General features: G+C 30.3%; 1 protein-coding gene across 1 annotated transcript in view; it reads left to right on the top strand.

Moving 5' to 3' along the window:
- The window catches only part of LOC145303599 (aromatic-L-amino-acid decarboxylase-like), a 159,078-nt gene that overhangs the window by 101,533 nt on the left and 35,457 nt on the right, over positions 1-22,088 (top strand). Inside the window, exons 2-7 of the mRNA XM_080145152.1 lie at positions 2,461-2,724; positions 8,742-8,855; positions 15,510-15,629; positions 18,544-18,678; positions 19,479-19,622; positions 22,040-22,088. The exon at positions 22,040-22,088 is cut by the window's right edge and continues 18 nt beyond it. Coding sequence (XP_080001278.1) covers positions 2,524-2,724; positions 8,742-8,855; positions 15,510-15,629; positions 18,544-18,678; positions 19,479-19,622; positions 22,040-22,088 — 763 coding nt within the window. The 5' untranslated portion in view covers positions 2,461-2,523. The remainder of the gene's footprint in view (positions 1-2,460; positions 2,725-8,741; positions 8,856-15,509; positions 15,630-18,543; positions 18,679-19,478; positions 19,623-22,039) is intronic.

The raw sequence follows: 22,088 nt of genomic DNA, 5'->3' as shown, positions 1-22,088 counted from the left end.
AAACTTTTGCCCTATTCCGATGCAATTACTGATTCCGTTCTAAAATTTCGATACTTCCAAAATTAATAAATATTAAAAGATGTTTTGTTTTTTGTTTGTTTTTTGCAAATTTTGAAATTTCCGGATAATTTCTGCGTACATTTTTTTTCTCAAATATTTTCCTTGTAAAAAAAAAATTGTAATACAAAAGATTTATTTTGATTCTAAAACAAAACCAGATTGTATTACTTCGTCGTTTGTGTACAACGTACTACTTAAAATTTTTCATAAACAGTTGAAAATAGTCGACGATTAGTAGGCAAAATGAGAAAACGATGTAAGAATAAAATACTATTATTACGAACGAATTTCTAAATAATGGTACTATTTAGAAAACCATTTTTAACATGGGGAGAGCGTGGACTTTTTTTACTTATCTGTGCCTTTTCTCGGTGAATGAAGTTAAAATTTTATTTTAATCATAAAATTTGGTGGGCTATTAAATTGATTTGCTTTGCTGTAAACAAAAAAATAAAAACGAGATGCAAATAATAATAATAATAATGATAATAATAATAATAATAATAATAATAATAATGACAAATTTTTAGATAAAAATTTCCCGAAATAAGTATTACTTTTATAGGTGATTGTGTGAAACAGTTAAAAAACTTGACGGAAAAAGGCACTTATTTTAGGATTTTAATGGACGTAAAATAATCAGTAATTATCTTTTGAGACGCCAAGATTCCAAAATGCCTGATTTAAATCCGCTATTTTGTTTTGCCAAAAAGACCGCAAAAAGCTACGCCAGTGCGCCAAATTTCATTTCGTTATAAACACAAATTTCTATAGTAAAATTATTTGTACACAATATATATATAGCGAATAAACATAAAATTACATATGAAAAACCATGTTTATTCATTTTTTAATCCAACTCGATCTTTGGCTTCTGAAACGAAAGTAACTTTTTTGATAAATCTCTACGTGGCCTACCGGGAAAATATTTTTTGTAAAGAATAAAAATCAATAAAGTTTATTTTTACAAGAATCTTTACCCATTTATCTAGCTAATTAACATAAAATTAAGTGTGAAAAAAAAAACACGTTAATTATTTTAAAATCCAACTAATTTTGTAATACACCTAAAAAACAATTTTTCAATTTTAGACGATAGATTTAAGCAGTTTTAGGCTTGGAGAGTCAGTGCTACATCTGGAAATGAAATATATTTTACTCGCGATTTTCTTCCTCAAATATAATTGGAATAACAATTGCCACAGTCGTGAATGATTTCCAGCCATTACGTTTGTAGTCGTCCTGTCTATTCCCAGTTTATCTTGACATATTTCGACTCATTCCTTTTCAATTCCTTCAAAATTTGTCCATCATTTTCAGTTCAGAAATCACAACAATGCTACGTTTACTCTATTAACTATCCTCCTTCAAATGTTTGTAATTGAATTTAATATGATCAGAGTAGATCACAAGTAATGAGAAACATAATCAATATTCCACATCTATCTATCTATCTATCTATCTATCTATCTATCTCCCTCTCTCTCTCCCTCTCTCTCTCCTCCTCTCTCTCTTTCTCTCTCTCTCTCTCTCTATATATATATATATATATATATCACATAGAGCTATTATCATTAATATACAAACATTGTGTCGAAGTTGATTGCTGTTTACTGTTCTCGTTGTATTTTCTTTATTTTTATTATGGGAGAAGGTTTCTACCTGTAGTATGGTCACTTGCCTCTCCTATTAATTGGCGACCCCGTACCAGCACAGGAATTTATCAAGGTCTGTGTTTGTTTTAGAATTGAAAACATCAACTTCAGCTTCGTTGCATAAGTTAGATTTTTAAAAAATAATAAACGTGATTTTTCATATACAATTTTATATATATTGGCTAGGGAAATGTATAAAGTTTCTTGTAAAAATAAATTTTATTTATTTTTATTCATAAGAAAAATATTTTCCCGGTACGCCATACAGAGATTTATCAAATAAGTTAAATTTGTTTTAGAAGCAAAACATCGATTCAGCTGAGTTGTTGAATTTTTTTAAATAGTAAACGTATTTTTCATACGTAGTTTTATGTTTATTTGCTAGATAAATGTATAACGTTTCTTGTAAAAATAAATTTCATTAATTTTTATTCATTAGGAATATAGCTGAGAATCTTATTAGTTCTCTGGCAGAAATGAAACGCAAATAATTCTGTCCAGCTTAAGCGCCATGTATATTTTCATAATTTTCTAATATATATATATATATATATATATATATATATATATATATATATATATATATATATATATATATATATATATATATATATATATATATATATATATATATATAAACTGGAATATGTATTCTACTTGCTTATTGATTATAAATTTGAATTTGTTTATTTCCCGAAATAATTAATCCTACTGTGCTAATTATCCCGTTTCTTTCACTTTCCAGGTATATTATCACCTAAAAGAATCAATTTGTGTCTCGTGTTTGCGCTAGTAGCCGACAAAGACAATGAATAACGAGGAGTTCGAAGCGGCCGGTCAGCAAATGCTCAAGTATGTGATCGATTACCACAAGAAGATCCGGGAACGCCGCGTCTTACCTGATGTGAAGCCAGGTTTCATGCGGAAGCTCCTTCCCGACCATGCCCCCCAAACACCAGAAAAATGGGACCAGGTGTACAAAGATATTGAACGAGTCGTTATGCCAGGGGTAAGTGTGACATTAGTCACCGTGTTTCTGAAACGAAAGTGGTGATATAATGGATATGTGAGTAAGTATATATATATATTTTTTTACATAGGCATCACCACTTATCAAGGCCGAGAGACCACTCAAGGATAAGGGTAAAATAGTGTAGAGTAGTCAAAAGGACAATATAGTAATCGATAGTAATGGGAATTCAGTAAATTTGTTAACTTAAGTGGAATGGCTCATCAGAAACTTGTTTACGTTGAATTTGAAGACAACCACAATGTAGTCAGCTGAAAAGTAGGAAAACGGAAGACAATTCCACAGGCGCGCAGTTCTAAGAAAGAAGCTTTGTTCATGGAATCTACGTTTAGGTTTAGGCACAGATAAAGAGGGGGGAATTATTGATAGATAGTGTTTTCAGCTAGACGAGTGTTTCTTGTGAAAGTTTGGCGAGGGGGGACCATAGATTGGAGCTCAGTCGAACACTTTCCATCATAGAACTTGGTTTTAAATATTGGATGCTTTCGGTTGCAAATATCACCAAATAGTAAAATTATCTAACTTTCACGCCTGTTTCCATTACAGTAATCCGATTATCATCTACATATTCTTAAAATGATGAGGTGTTTTTTAAAGCTTGTCTGTTCGTTTGCAAATAGAAACACTTGGTTAGTTAATCAAAATAGAATAGGCAGAATACAGATTAAAAGGCAGAAGGTTTTACAACCGTTTGATAAGAATGTCACGAGAGTGTAAAAGATCTGCTTAAACCTGTCTTACAAAATATAACAAAGAATTTAAAATAAACTAATATAAAGACTTTTTACATAAAATAACATAAAAACTTTACATAACATAACATAAAGAATGTAACATAGCTTGACATAAAACATTTTACATAAAAAGTTTAGCTAAATACAACATAAAGAAATTTACATAACATAACGAAAAGAATTTAACATTAAATACAAGATTTAGCAGAACATAACAAAAAGAATTTAGCAGTACACAACATAAAGAAATTTACAAAACATGACATAAAGAATTTAACATACCATTACACAAATTTTTTTTACATAATACATAGCAAAATATAAAGAACATAATATAATATACAGAATTTAACAGAACATAGCATAAAGAACATAACATATCATAAGAATTATATATAGAGCAAAAGGAATTTAATATAACATAGAGAATTAAGCATAATATAACATAAGAACATTTACATAACATAATATAAATTATTTTACATAACATAACATAAATAATTATGCATAACAAAATATAAAGAACATAATATAAGGAATTTAATATAACATAATATTAAGAAATAAACATAACATAACAAAAAGCATTTTATAAATAACAAAAATAATTTTATACGAACACATTATAAAGACGTTTACATAAACATAACATAAAGAATTTTACATAAAATAATATAAAGAATTTTAAATAAGATAACATAAACAATCTAACATGACATAAAGAATTTAACATAAGATAATATGAAGAATTTTACATTACACAACATAAATAATTGAACATAACATAACAAATTTTACATAACATAACATAAAAAATAAAACATAACTTAAAGAATTCTACATAAGATAACAAAAATGATTTTACATAGCATAACAAAGAATTTTAAATAACATGTCATTACACATTTAATATAACAACAAGAAATTAGCATAACATTAGCATAGCATAACGAATTAGCACAACATAAATAATTTAATAACATAACGAATTTAAATTTGACTGAGATAATAATTTAACATAAGATAAAGAATTTATCATAACACAATATAAAGAATTTAGCATAACATAAAGACTTCATCATAACACAACATAAAGAATTTAGCATAACACAGCATAAGGAATTAAGCATAACACAACATAAAAAGTTTAGCATAACACAGCATAAAGAATAAGCATAACACAACATAAAAAGTTTAGCATAACACAGCATAAAGAATTAAGCATAACACAGCATAAAGAATTAGCATAACACAAGATAAAAATTTTAGCATAACACAACATAAAGAATTAGCATAACACAACATAAAAAGTTTAGCATAACACAACATAAAGAATTTAGCATAACACAGCATAAAGAATTAGCATAACACAAGATAAAAATTTTAGCATAACACAGCATAAAGAATTAGCAAAACACAACATAAAAATTTAGCATGAGAACACATAAAGAATCCAGCATAACACAGCATAAATAATTTAGCATAACACAACATAAAGAATTTAGCATAACACAACATAATGAATTCGTCATAACACAATATAAAGAATTTAGTATAACACAACATAAAGAATTTAGCATAAAAAAAATGTAAAAAATTATAATAATATAACATAAAGAATTTATCATAACACAACATCAAGAATTTATCATAACACAACATAAAGAATTTATCATAACACAACATAAAGAATTTATTATAATACAACATAAAGAATTTAGCATAACACAGCATCAAGAATTTATCATAACACAACATAAAGAATTTAGCATAACACAACATAAAGAATTTATTATAGCACAAACTGAAGAATTAATCATACCACAATATAAAGAATTTATCATAACACAACATAAAGAATTTATTATAACACAAAATAAAGAATTTTTTATAATATAACATAAAGAATTTATCATAACACAATAGAAACCATTTAGCATAACACAACATAAAAAATTTATCATCACATATCATAAAGAATTAATCATACAATAATATGAAGAATTTATCATAAGACAACATAAAAATTTATCATAACACAACCTAAAGAATTCAACGTAAAATAAAGAATTTTCTATAATATAACATAAAGAATTTATCATGACACAAAAGAAACCATTTAGAATGACACAACATAAAAAATTTATCATAACATAACAAATAATTTATCATAGCATAACATAAAGAATTTATCATAACATAACGTAAAAATTTATCATAACATAACATAAAGTATTTATCATAACAAAACATAAAAATTTATCATAACATATCATACAGAATTTATGATAACACAACATAAAGATTTTATCATAACATATCATACAGAATTTATCATAACACTACATAAAGCATTTATCATAACGTATCATACAGAATTTATCATAACACAGCATAAAGAATTTATCATAAGATGTCATACAGAATTTATCATAAACCTACATAAAGCATTTATCATAAGACAACATAAAGAATTTTACTAACGCAACATAAAGGTTTTATCATAACACAACATAAAGAATTTATCATAACATAGCATAAAAAATTTATTATAACATAGCATAAAAGAATTTATCATGACATACCATAAAGAATTTATGATAACACAACATTAAGACATTGTCATAACACAACATAAAGAATCTAGGAAACCAAAACATAAAAAATTTAGCATAACATAAAGAATTTATAATAACAAAACATAAAACATTTATCATAACATAACATAAAGAATTTATCATGACACAACGTAAAGAATTTATCATAACATAACATTAAAAATTAATCATAGTATAACATAAATAATTTATCATAACATAACATAAACAAATTAATCATAACATAACATAAAGAATTTATCATAACATAACATATAACAATTATCATGACATAACATAAAAAGTTTATCATAACATAACATAAAGAATTTATCATAACTAAATATAAATTTTTTTATCATAACTCAACATAAAGTATTTTTCATGACACAACGTAAAGAATTTATCATAACATAACATAAAAAATTCATCATTACATAGCATAAAGAATTTAACATAACACAACATAAAGAATTTATCATAATATAACAAAAAGAATTCATCATAATATAACATAAAAAATTTATTATAACATAAAGCATTTATCATAACGTATCATACAGAATTTATCATAACACAACATAAAGAATTTATCATAACATGTCATACAGAATTTATCATAAACCTACATTAAGCATTTATCATAAGACAACATAAAGAATTTTAATAACGCAAAATAAAGGTTTTATCATAACACAACATAAAGAATTTATCATAACATAGCATAAAGAATTTATTATAACATAGCATAAAAGAATTTATCATGACATAAAGAATTTATGATAACACAACATTAAGACATTGTCATAACACAACATAAAGAATCTAGGAAACCAAAAGATTTATTATAACATAACATAAAGAATTTATCATGACTCAACGTAAAGAATTTATCATAAAATAACATTAAAAATTCATCATAACATAGCATAAAGAATTTATCATAGCATAACATAAATAATTTATCATAATATAACATTAAAAAATTCATCATAACATAACATAAAGAATGTGTCATAACATAACATAAAAAATTATCATAACATAACATAAAACATTTATCATGACATAACATAAAGAATTAATCATAAAACAAAATAAAGAATTATTCATGACACAACGTAAAGAATGTAGCATAACATAACATAAAAAATTCATCATAACATAACATAAAGAATTTAACATAACACAACGTAAAAAATTTATCATAACACAACATAAAGAATTTATCATAACACAACATAAAGAATTTATCATAACATAACATAAAATATTTAGCATAACGCAACATAAAGAATTTATCATAACACAACATAAAGAATTTATCATAACATAACATAAAAAATTTATCATAGCACAACATAAAAAATTTAGCATAATTCACCATAAAGAATTTATCATAACATAACATAAAAACATTAGCATAACACAACATAAAGAATTTATCATAACATAACATAAAGAATTTATCATAACATAACATAAAGAATTTATCATAACATAACATAAAAAATTTATCATAACACAACCTAAAGAATTTATCATAACAAAGCATAAAGAATTTATCATAACATAACATAATGAATTCAGCATAACAAAACATAAAAAATTTATCATAACACAACATAAAGAATTTATAACATAACATAAAGAATTTAGCATAAAAACAATATAAAGAATTTATCATAACATAACATAAAGAATTTAGCATAACACAACATAAAGAATTTATCATAACAAAACATAAAGAATTTATAACATAACAAAGAATTTATCATAACACAACCTAAAGAATTTATCATAACACAACATAAATAATTTATCATAACACAACATCAAGAATTTATCATAGCACAGTATAAAGAATTTAGAATAACACAACATAAAGAATTTAGCACGACATAAATGTAAAAAATTATAATAACATAACATAAAGAATTTAGCATAACACAACATCAAGAATTTATCATAGCACAGTATAAAGAATTTAGAATAACACAACATAAAGAATTGAGCATAACATAAAGAATTTATGATAACACAATATAAAGAATTAAGTATAACAGAATATGAAAAATGCATGGATATTATCATTATTTGGATTCTTTCGGACTACTGTTCTCCTTTCAACGTTTCGACCAATGTAATCTCTAACATTTTTCTAGTGTATCTTGTGAACTTACAAATCTTTCTGTCGAACTCGAGAATAATTGTCGGTTAAATAAAAAAAAAAAATCCGAGTTAGTCAGTATGATCTCCGAGTACGACAAAGTAAACCTTAAAAGATTACATCGGTCAAAACGTTTCGACAATAATATTAACGATATGATAAATAGTCCGAATGATTCAAATAATAGACATTCCCGTTATTTGCTTTTTCTATCATGAAAATGTTGATTGGCATATTTTTCCATAGAATATTAGAACTGTTTTCTTCATATTAGCTATAAAAGTGTAAATTTATGTACCCAAGTAATTCACTAAAACGAAATAAATTTTTAAATTGTTTATCTTTGAATCGAATTAAATTGTAGAAACTGTGAAATAAACCATTGAGTTTTTGTTTGCTCATAATCTTTGCTTTTAATCTTTATTGATTGATTTATTTTTAATTGATTTAAGTTACACATTTTATTATTATTTCTTTTTTGTTTCTATATTTCAGGTGACCCACTGGCATCATCCACATTTCTACGCCTATTTTCCAACAGCAAATTCTTACCCTGCTCTCCTTGCTGATATTCTCTCAGATACAATCGCCTGCATTGGTTTCACATGGGTAAGACGTGATATCAGCTTTAATATATCCACATTGGTAAAGGTTACTTCTCAAAATAGGAGGGATGAATTAAAATATATTAAACTATTATAAGTATCTCAAATAAATCAGTATAAAGTGCCCTCCGCCACTAATGTAATAGCATTATACGTATTTAATATGATTTTTAATTACTTAATTATCACCCACTGTGCTACACAAACGTTTGTCACATCTGTCTAGAAATATATTGTTTTCTCTTGTAGATTTTTGATAGCTTATGGGAAGATGATACAAACAAACATATAACCTATATACAATATATAATAGAGCAAAGGAGGAGGTAATACCTGGAGGAATGTGTCATGACTACCGAATGCATTACTATTTCTGAATTTTGGAGATGTAATCTCTGACATTCTTCCTGTGAATCGTTTCGAATTATAGAATTTTTCTGTCAAATTCTGGAATTTCGACCAAAAAGAGGGTAGCATGTCCTTGTTCCATTAGCTATGACTAAATAAATGCACTAATTAATTCGCAATTGTATTTCGAGTGTGGAACCTTTAACCTCAAGAAAGGTGTTACTGAATTTTATCAAGTACTTGGTGAAATTTAGTTATAAGCTACACTTGACAAGATACATCTGAAGAAGCTCGGAGGTTACATCGATCAAAATGTTGTAAAAATCACACTCATGATGAACAGTAGTCCGAATAATCCAAACACTACGCATATACTTCAATACTTCCAAAGGAAGAAATAATGCGTGGAAAGATGTTCCCATAACACCGCTGACACTACACTTGCCTTCAAAAGAAGAGTTAATGTATGCGAGGATGGTGTCATACCTTCCACGCCCCCCAAAAAAACTAAAGGAAAATAGTATCATGACCACAGATTACATAATATACTAGTGTTTTACAAAGGGAGAATCTGGTTCTTTAGAAGATGGCATCATAATGAATAAATATATACTGCACTACTGTCCAACTCGAAAAGTGAGGTTATACATTGGAATATGGTATTATCCCAAAAGAACAAATATTGTACAACTCTTCCCCCCAAAAGAGGAGGTAATTGCTGAGAGGATGATGTCATCACAGTAGAACAGATACTGCACTTTCCTTTAATTGATCATCGAAAATCAATGCATTAGTCTGAACTAGTATGATAAACCTAATGGAGAATTAAACACTAGCGCAACAGTACAATCAAAGTAAAAAAATAGTGTAGTTCTACATTTATAATACATGTTCAGTATTATTACATGTTACTTTCAAATAATATCCACATATTTTGTGGTTACAACCGTGCAAAATACTCATTTAAATCGCATACTCTAACGTGCAGTTTGTAAAGAGCAAGTGATCACACAGTTAATATATAATAAATGATATTTTCGTCTCCATCTCAATTCTGTTCATCTTACAAACCGTCGTGAGAAGATCAGAAGTAAAATACCCGTGTTTTCAACAACAAGAATATGTAAAGACGCACATACTCAAACATTATTGAATAGAATTACATCAACTATGGCACGAGCCACCTTTGGAATGGTGAGTGTACTAAAAGTTGAAATATTAACTATTGAACCAATTAAGCAAAACCTGAGAGTAATCATCATCATTATCTCGCGGCCTCCGCCGGAATTGAACTCACTACACCCTTCCAGTATTCCCGATTTGTGATAGCATCCAAAAGATAGACCTTTCTTGGAGATAAATATGTTTCGTTGTGTCCTATTTGGAAAAGTTAACTTTCGTGATCGATTGTAAGGTGATGGGTGCCTCCTCCACAGAACAAATTATGACACAAGTTCATATTTGGCATGTGTACAATGCCCAGCAAACTAACCCGCCTTTTACAAACTGAGGTTAATACTCTCAGTAAGTCTCCATATATCATTTCTAGAGTTTGGTGCTTTCGCCATGAGAGATTAATTACTCTCCTAAAAAGACGTGTGTAACATCCATCCAAACGACGCTGTTGTTTTGCTGAAAATGGCTCAATAAGAATGCGGAAAACATGGATTTATATGCTCATGCCACCTTATAAACCGTCATTTGAGTGGTACTGAGCTAGTGTTTTTGATTTCCTGTCCTAATAGAATAACACAATTTATGCTTAATAGAGAAACGCTTTCCATCTATTTGGAAAAATTGACGATCTGCTTAATATTAAAAATACTAGTGATCAGTCGGCCGCATTTCAATACAGACAGATCAGTCTCGTGTGTATCATGAGTTGCTTGAATCTGAAATAAATCTTGCAATTTTTATCCGCTCCAGTGAAACAATCTACTTAACGACAAATAATACTGATTTGTCCTTCATGGTCAACTATTGATGTGCTAATTGTTCTATTGCATAGGCTTATCGACTCTTTTATCGGACTTTTGCTTAATATATGAGAGGCCTTGGACAGGTTCTGACATAAAAGGGTGTTTCATAAATTTACTAACTTTTGAATATCTCCGCAACAATTAATTGTTTTTTGTACAGGTTCATAAAATAATAAAATTATTCTGGGGTCGGCAATCTTCATGATATTCATTAATGATCTTCAAAATCATATTCACAAATCTATGGCACAACTGTCTATGGCAGCACTGCAAGGTATAGTGGCTTGCTACATTTAACATGTCCAAAACTAAACTTCCCTCTTTTCACCATCAACTTGCGAATCTTTATTTTGTCTTAGTCGAGATGACTTACTCTCTCATCATAGAAGCCCCTTATTTTGATAAGCTCCTAGCTCTGATTTTCACCTCAGATCTAAAATGGAAGATATATTACAGTCCGTTGCTAAGATCAATAGTAAAATAGTTGGATCGTTCTACTTTTGCAGTGAATACATGACACCGGATGCGATCTTCTACTTATATAACAGTAATATGGGCCAAAAGATGGAATACTGATACCAAATCCCACATTCTAATCATATACACGTAAATAAAACAAAAAATAAAGAGAAATATTTGCCTTCTCAACGAGGTGAATTGAAAATCAGTTTGACTTTAAATTACTAGATATGTACATCTTAGAATGGTTTTGCATTCGTGACATCCAACTCCAAAACCTCGACAATTATATATTATACAGCCTCACTTTTCCAATAACTTATTCACAATTAGTATAATTACATTTCTCGGTTACGATAAATACAATAAAAAGAAAAACTTTATTCAATAAACAAAGTTCATAACATTTTGAAAAAGAATCATTTTATTATTTTCCTCCATCGAACACTAGAATCTCATTACAACTATTATTTGTTTCAGCATATTTCAGATAAAAATAGATATTTACATTATTCGAACTAGTACATTCTATCCGGTCATAGCTTATGAAACGAGAACAATCCACTTATGGATTAAATAAAAATTTCAGTTCGAAATTACATATAGATTCACGAGTTAGACATAAAGATTCCTGATTCTAAACAAACCCGTAGCGTAATAATCAATTGTAATTACAATAGAAAAATGCGAACATAAAAAGTAGTATGGTTAAGCTTAAACATGGAAAAGAAAAAGACTAGTTATTAAAACTGGAAAAGAAAAGGACAAGATATTCTAGTAAAAAATGCAATAAATTTATAAATTAAAATATTGCAGCATTGAGAATTTATTATATGATGTTATAAATGGAATTAAAAAATTCTTAATGCTGCAATATTTTTATTTATAAATTTATTATATTTTTTTACTAGAATAGCTTTCCTTTTCTTTTCCAGTTTTAACAACTAGACCTTTACTTTTCCATGTTCAAGCTTAAGCATACTACTTTTCATGCTCGTATTTTTCTATTGTAATCCATGATTTTTCCAGGCTTCCGATAAATTCACTTGTCCTTTGTTTAATTTCAGTCTTATTTTTTTTGCCCCCATAAACACATGTAATAACAATGTACGGCACTCATCTGCTTTCTATAAAATCCCCAATTATCTCCCTTTCATGCTTTCATTAGTGAATTAGTAGCAACAGTAGTCGCTGAAGTAACGTGGTTGCTATGGAAACCAGTCATAAAAAATGTCGCTCACAACCTTATATTTTTTTACGATTTTGAACACCAGAATATTATAATAACTTTTGTTTTACTAAACGAAAATTAAATTTTTTTCACAATATAGCCGAAAAGGTGATCAATAAACTATAGTAATTGTTTGAAATTTGGTCGAAAAATGAGTGAGCGGTGAAGTTTTAAAGCAGTTCTAAATGACAAAAACTGCCACTTAACCATATATTCAAACACGGTAGTGTTTGAATGATTGACAGCCTTCTGGAGATTGAATGTTTTCTTTCTTTTATTCATGAATTATACTGGAGTTATAGTTGATGAAACAATATATACTATATCCTAAAGTATAAACAAGGGGTTCAGTAAGTAAATTTAATGCATATTCTCAAGTTAAACATACACATACGTTTGACAAGACTCACCTGAAAAATACTGGTAATAGTATAAGCGGAAATGTGATGAGAATCACGCTAAGATCAGAACAATAGTAGTAATAACCCGAATAAAACATAAAACTAACAACTTCCGGTGTAAAAATGTACCGGCACAATGTTAAGATTACATCGCTCAAAAAATGTACTGGAAGAATATTAAAGACTACATCACTAAAAAATGTACCAGCGGAATGTTAAGATTACATCACTTGAAAAATATACCGGAAGATCATTAATGATTACATCACTCGAAAGAATGTACCGGAAAATGTTAAAGATAACAACACTTAAAAAAATGTACTGACAGAATATTAAAGATCACATCACTTGAAAAAAGTACTAAGAAAATGTTAAAAATTACTTCACTCAAAACAATGTACCGGCAGAAAGTTAAAGATTACATCACTCGAAAAAATTTACCAAAATAATGTCCGAGATAATGTCGAAAATATGTAGCTGAAGAATTTCAAAGATTGCATCAATTGAAGCGTAGTAAGAATAAAATTCAAGGGAATAATTATAGTCAGTGTAACCCCACGAACCCCACTTGGGGAGGTACGTATGAGTTGGTGTTAGGCCTTTCCAATCAGGGAACGCCCTCCGCTTAAAAAGTTCAGCAATTATTCTGATCATCCAGAACAACTCTCAGAACATGTTAAATTGCCCTAATGGTCTACATAGAGACAGTGTTGAGGAGGGTTCTTATGCTGTTTAAAAAAAAAAAAAAAAAAAAATCCGCCGATCCAGGGAGACAGGTTCGGCCTAAGCCGCATTGTGTTTGTTGTTGTTGATCCGCGGGTCACAGCTTTCTCTCCGGCTTCGAGATAGGAACTCCTCTTCTGATATATGGTTCCTGAAAAATAACTGAAGTTGTCCGGTTTCGTAGCAATGCAGACTATTTCGCAGAAGCAATAAGTGAAAATTCCAGTCGTTGGTTTCTTTTTTTTATAAAAATTATATTAACAGAAACTTTATAGCTACAAAGTTCTAATAAAATAGCACTGTACAAAGATAAAGGTATAGGTAGTCGAAATTCAATCATTTCAGAGTCCACAGTAAACATATGACCCATAATCTGCGACCGATACCGCCTAGTACTAACATAATACCACTATACAAGATAATTGTATAGGCAGTTGGAATGAAATCACTTCAGAGTCCACAGTTCAACAGGTGTCGTATCATTTGCGACCGAGAGCGCTTTCACCTTGAGGACGGTTCGCCATAATTCTAAATTTCATTTTCATACCTCGCTTAAATTACGTGAATCTGACTTTTTTCTTCTTTCATTCTATGTTATTGACAACAGTCGACAAAGGTTGATGTAGGGCTGGGGGAGGGGGAGCCTTTGTTGCAGTACTTTTATCAGTAGTGGATTTTTTTGCCGCACACAAAACTATTCTCCGCCTTATTTATGCAAAATACGATATGTGAAGATGTTAACAGCTTGCAAGCGACAGATATTAACAGCAGAATCTCGAAATTGGCGTAATTTACATGCAGTCAGAGACGTTTTGTGGACTGGCCTCAACTGCACTCTAACTGCAACTCTCTAAAAACCGTCCTTGTATAAGCTTATATATCAGATAGATGGGTGAGGAGTGAAGCTCCCCCCGATCCCAACCGACCAATCAAGATCGCCATGGCATATTCTCCTCTCTTCTGATTGGCTCCGTGCATATTCGCGTATCAAAGTAAATTTCCATTGAATTTGTTTGCAGGCCAAGCATCCTTGGATGTTGACCTCTGGATCAGTTACTGCTCCTGATTTTAGTCAAAACACTTTTCATGCTATTCTCCATCTATCAATTGTTTTCTTCTCAAAACAATATTTTTATTAAATATTATTATCAATCCCCACATCCGCCACTGAAGCTAACTTTCTTCGGTTTGGTTGCATCATCGAGTCAACAAAGCAATCGACTTTTGCCCGAGATTGTTCACATAATACTAACTTTAATTTTACTTTATTATAACCGTTATAAATGTACAATTCGACCACCACAGGTGGTTAGATCATATCAGAATAAGCAAACACATGTTAAAATATTCTTCAATTTTTCTATATTATTACATATTCTATTCATACTTAGTTGTATCAATATATATTCTTCTAATCTAAGCTTATTTATCAGCGCCCAAAAGTCGATTTGACCAAAATCATCTAAAATTTGATCGAATTTCATTTAACATATGTATCCTGTTTATTTTTGTCGCAGGCTTCTTGTCCTTCCTGTACCGAATTGGAAGTTATCGTCATGGATTGGCTGGCCAAAGTGTTGGATCTTCCCGAAAGGTTTCTGTCAACCTCTCCGGGATTTGGTGGAGGAGTGATTCAGGTGACCATTTTAATATATTTACGAAAGCTGAAACGTGTTATTTCCATGGAAAATCACAGATCATCTTTCACCTTCCTCGTATATCAACAGTAGCTCCTTTTCAAAAAGAAAATATGGATATAGTTTTAAATACACATCACAAAAGAAAACAAACAAAACAAACAAACAATTTCCTTTCAATATCTGACATAGTTCAGTGTCTAATAAATAGAGCAGCGGGTGATACCATATTCGTTGTTTTTCTTGGTTTGTTAATGGCAAATTTACAAATGTCCTTTTGAAAAAGAGAATGATATGAAATATATATATATATATATATATATATATGTATGTATGTGAAATATATGTATGTATGTATGTATGTATGTATGTATGTGTGTGTGTGTGTACTAGTAGAGAAACCCAGCGTTTCTTGAGATTGAATGAGGATCAACGAATGTACCACATCTCGAATACTTTTATTACGATGGAAATCGGTAAAATTGCCTATTATCAAAGCACCTACTGTTAATCTTATACGCTATGTCCTTCTGCTTGTGCGGTGATAAAACGTCTCAAATGCAGTTGTGTTTTTAAGTTGCATAAGGGTGTACGCTAGATTGTTCTTTTTTATTTTTTTTCAATATTCGGTAATTATCGGAGACATTCCAATAGAAAACTTATCTAATAGCACTCCCAGACACATAAAGTACATTTGTATGAAATTTCTAAAGGAATTAGCCCAGTCGTTTTGAAATCCATGAGAAACGAACTTACGTACAAACACTCACACACAAAATATTTTTTGTTTATAATTAGTGATTATATATATATATATATATATATATATATATATATATATATATATATATATATATCACTTGGCCTTTTGGTCAAGATCAAAGTGTAGTATCTATTCTTAAGATGCGACACTTCCATTTTTCGTTCTCTTTCAGTGGAGGAGAAATCCTTCACGACTGAGACAATTTTTATTTTTGTACCTTTTCTCCATGTTAAAAAACGATCCTGGTGTCTAACTCTGTCCCGTGGGGATGCATTGTAAATAGGTATATATATATATATATATATATATATATATATATATATATATATATATATATATACTAGAACGACCCGTTAACTGGCGTTGCCCGGTGGAAGCATACCCCCGCGTAAAAAAGTAAAGTACGGTTGTTATTGGTGGCTCCCCCACCTGCCCATGTTAAGAACAGTTTTCAAAATAGACCTAACCCCCGAATGATAAGAACGAGTGTCAGAATAGACGACCTTAACTTACGCAAGTGAATTACAGTGTAGAATGCAGATATTTATAACTTGAAAACTACCTGCACCAAATATAAATGACCTTGCCTTAATGAGTATACTGGAAAACTTATAAAACTCGTCATACTCAAGGAAATTTTAGATTCAGATCTAATGTAAAATTTCCCCTCACGTGAAACAACAAAGTCGTAAAAGACGAAATGTGGAAAAGTTGTCGTAAAGTTTGTCTTGATGACACCATGGTGTGTATTATCCGTGCGCGTTCGTTTTTGTTGAAGATTTAAAACCTGGAATAAAAGAATTACAGCTCGCATCCAACGAGAAAGGGTGAAATAAACGAAAGGAGAAATCATTATTTTTTGAATCGGAAGTGAACGTTACTTCTATGAGTTTTAGAATCAGTTAATAAGGGTGACGGGGCAATAAAAGTCTACTGTGTGTAATTTTACGCGGCGTGTGAGATGTGAGAGCAATTTTGAATTAGAAAGAAAGATAGGAACTACTTCAACTAATGGTATTGGCGATAGTAATGATATCTCTCCTAGGATGAATTGTAGGATTTTATTATAAGGCCTACATCTGTTTATAAATGAAGCTGTAAAGTTACATAATGTAGTAGATAATAGTATAGACGCAATAAATTTGTGTGTGGCATCTGTTGCTGCAAACCTTCGGTGATTTAGTTCAGAGGGGAATTTCTGCAATCCAAATATTATATACAGGATATATATATATATATATATATATATATATATATATATATATATATATATATATATCCTGTATATATATATAAATTATATTTATGAATTATGTATATAAATTATACATATATACATATTTACATATATATTATATTTATATATAAATTATGTATACATATGCATATATATAATGCATATCATGATTTTAAAAAAAACATATATGACGTCAAATGAAAGTAAACAATAAAAAGCTCAATTGTAAAATCTACAAGAGCTAATATAAAGTATGTCAAAACTGTATATTGCAATGTTTGTTGGGTTCGCAGGACTATCATCAATCTGAATATGCTGTATAAACTCCGGCTGTTGCAAAATTAAAAAAAAATCTCAAAATCGCGTTAAAAAATTAAATACAAATTATTATTTCCATACTTTTGTAAAAGATATCCGACGGTATATATATATATATATATATATATATATATATATATATATATATATATATATATATATATATATATATATAAAGATAGATAGATAGATAGAGAGAGAGAGACAGAGAGAGAGAAAGAGGGAGAGAGGAGAATAAAAATTAAAGACTGTAAAAACATATTTTGCATTAATTTATTGTTCGACAGATTACTCAAATAAGATATCTTGAAATTTCTTTAATCCGCGGAGTTGCAAGGTTTTAGACAATCCTCCCCCCAAATATGTTGCCAACTTTTTCCTTTTATTTTCCTGATCTTTCTTATACTTTGATTTCAACCTGTGTTTCTTTTATTTGATAATTAGCATATGCGTGTAGAATTATTTACTTACTTTTGCGATTAGATTTTTTTTTATTAATATTTATTATGATTTATTTATCACATATTTATTATGTTAAACATCGAAGAATGTTTAATATGAAACTTTATTTCAAGTTTTGTTTTTTATTCATGTAGGGCACCGCCAGTGAAGCGACTCTCGTTGCGGTTTTGTCTGCGAGAACCAAATTTTTAAATCGAATCAAAGAGAAAAATCCTGGCATGGAAGATGGCGTAGCACTCACAAAATTGATTGCATACACTTCAAGACAGGTAAGAAAAATGAATACTCTGTTTCGATGAGACAATTTAATTGAAACATGAATACGTTTTTACAGATGCATTAAAAAGAAAAATACAAAGAAATATGAAGTAAAACAACAAAACAAAATGAAACGTGAACGCCTGAACGTTCTCAGAAAGCAACGATATGTGAATGAAACGATTGTCATAAACGTTATCGACAACAAAGACTTTATCAAGTAAAAAGGGTCAGAAAATGCAACGAAAGCTAATAATATAATGTCTGATGGACAAAACTGCTGAAGGCGCCAGTGGTGGTAGTACCGCCTTACTGATCAAAACTGATTATTTCCCGATAAATGCATACCCTTGATAAAAAATCGCGGGAAAATTATACTTCGCAAATGTTCGCTTGAATATTCATAATCATACAAAATAATGTCTGAGTAGGTGAAGTTAAAGCAAGATACACACACACACACACACACACACACACACACACACACACACACACACATATATATATATATATATATATATATATATATATATACAGGGTGTCCACAAAGACTGGCTACATTATGTAGCCAGACTTTGTGGAAGCATCCTGTAGATTATGTAGCCAGACTTTGTGGGCACCCTATATATATATATATATATATATATATATATATATATATACCCCCACCACCACCCCACACACACGTATATATATATATATATATATATATATATATATATGTGTATATATATATGTATATATCACGAAGATTACACAAAATGAACGTAACAGTCAATAAAATGTGTATTTTCTTTTATTTATTTTCTAGTCCCATTCTTCAGTGGAACGAGCGTATATGATTGCGCTGGTAAAATATCGAATTTTAGAAACCGACGAAAAACAATCGCTACGCGGAGATACACTAAAAAAAGCGATCGATGAAGACAGGGCTAAAGGATTGACGCCATTTTTTGTAAGTATTATTATCTTCCGTTTGATGTTTTCATTCAGAAACGACAACTCCATGCGTATCTGTTGCTCTCGTAACGAAAGAAATTGAAACACATAATTGTTATATAAGGATTGGCTATGTTATGTGAATGTAAATATAACACTCAAACAAGACCGATGATGAGGGGAGGGGGTTCTGTCATAATTTCTCCATTGCTTATAACCTCACTCAGATTGTTCACGAATCCACCCGTGTGCCCGACAATGACGGCCAGTATGCGAGTCTCCTAGACCTTTTTCTCACAACTTTCCATGAACTATGTTCAGTTTCCGTTGTCTCCTCTTGGATCTTCCGACCACTCAGTTGTATCAGTTAAGATAAAAATGAAATGTAATAAGTCCTCAGACGTACCTCTCCATCGTACAGTATATCGATACACTATGGCTGACTGGGATAGCTTCCGCACATTTATATCGGATCTACCTCTGCGTTCCATGTTTAAAAAGGATGTGTCCTCTATAGTATCAGACCTGACTGAATGGTTAATTGTAGGTATAGACCGTTTCATACTCTCGAAAAAGTTCCAGCAAAAACCTAACAGCCAGCCATAGTTCTCTTCAGAATGTGCTGCTGCCATTGCACACAGAAATCACTTTTTCCACTGCTTCCAACGTAATAGATGTATGGAAACTAAAGCCGCTTTCGGGACTGCCAGCAACCATTGTAAGAAAGAAATAAAGAACGCTCAGTCCGTCAAGTCCAAAGTAGCTGAGCAGCGGCTTGGTTCCCACCAGTTTTGGCAAATCGCAAGCAGAATCCTGAACAGAAGCGGGTGCTCTATCCCAACTATCATCAATGGACCTGAGGTAATCTCGTCAGCATCAGACAAAGTCTAACTCCTTGCCAAGAACTTTGCAGCTAATTCTACCATTTGCAACCAAGACCGCCAACCCTCAATATTTCCTCCTTCTATCAGAAAACACGCTATGTGATATACGTATATCTGTACGAGATTTTGCCAAGCTAATCAAAACCTTGATTCCAGTAAAGCAACCGGCCCTGACGGTATTCCAATTATAATACTAAAAAAACTTCAACCAGAACTAGCGCCCATCCTTACAAAACTGTTTAAACGTTGTCTTAAGGGGAATTGCTTCCCATCACCCTGGAAAATCTCATCAGTATGCCCTGTATTTAAGAATGCAGGTGATCGCTCATCCCCCTCTCAGTATAGACCAATAAATCTCCTGTGCGTCATGAGTAAGTTGCTGGAATCTGTGTTAAATAGAGAAGTAATCACACATCTCAGCAAAAATAACCTTCTTAGTGACACACAATATGGTTTCTGTTCTGCTAGATCTACAGAAGATGTGCTTAAAGTTATATCTCATAGGATTAGCGAATCTCTCGAGAGAGGCAATCTTTCTAGGGCGATTGCTCTTGACATATCAAAAGCCTTTGATAGGGTATGGCATAAAGGTTTACTTCACAAGATCTCCAGCTATGGTATAGCTGGAAATGTCTTCTCAATTATTAAATCATTTCTCTCTGATAGGCTCATAAGAGCATTAGTTGATAGGAAAAAAGCTCAGGGGTCCATCATGTAATCAAATATTACTCACAGACGCATAGGGTGAACATGTGCGGTTTTCCCCATGAACGATTAACAAACGCTCAACAAAACAAAGTTTTTTTTTACATACGGTCTCTGTTCTCCGATCGTCGTTTTTATGCATGGCCGTTGATTCTCTCCTTTTTATGATCTTCTGCTTAATTCAAGAAGAATATACTCACGCATGGAAACACAATATAGATTTGTTGGGGTTTTAAAGGTTTTATTCAAAGACTTTTTTCTTTGCGGAAGAGATCATGTAACTAATTTCTAACTCAATTTTCGTACTTAGCCTTAAAATGGTCGATACGCAGATAGAGTCTTTTGGCAATATTCACTTGGATTCTTGGATTCTTTCTGCATTTTCCAGACACATGTCTCTTTTCTCGCTTCTCGAGTCCGACTGATCTAGAAACTCTGCTCTGTGCTTTTAACAGGTGACATAATGTCTATATAATAATCCTTTAACACTTGCATTTCTCGCGCGATATAACAAGGGAGGTAATTCTTGACTCCGTGCTTCAATCATGCCAACTGCACTATTTTTGTTTGCCGTCAGGTTATCCTGACATGTACTGCATATAACTTTCGCCAAAATTCATATTAGTCAACATGATATCTGTTTAATAGCATATGGTCCCAATATATAACACAAGTTTACATTCAGTAATCAATAATCAGTAATCAATAATCAGTTATCAATAATCAGTTATCAAATATTTAGTAATAATCATTAATCATGTTTTCGTCAGATATTTGTTGATATAAGAAAACTAAGTATTTAATAATTTTGTTTTCATGTTTAGTTCTCTCTTATCTTTCATAGATTTGTGCAACTTTGGGAACGACATCGTCATGTGCATTTGACAACTGTA

This window comes from Euprymna scolopes, chromosome 19, assembly GCF_053919585.1.
Source record: "Euprymna scolopes isolate OS-2025 chromosome 19, ASM5391958v1, whole genome shotgun sequence".
In the NCBI taxonomy this organism is placed as follows: domain Eukaryota; kingdom Metazoa; phylum Mollusca; class Cephalopoda; order Sepiida; family Sepiolidae; genus Euprymna; species Euprymna scolopes.
This window is presented reverse-complemented; position numbering and strand designations above follow the sequence as displayed.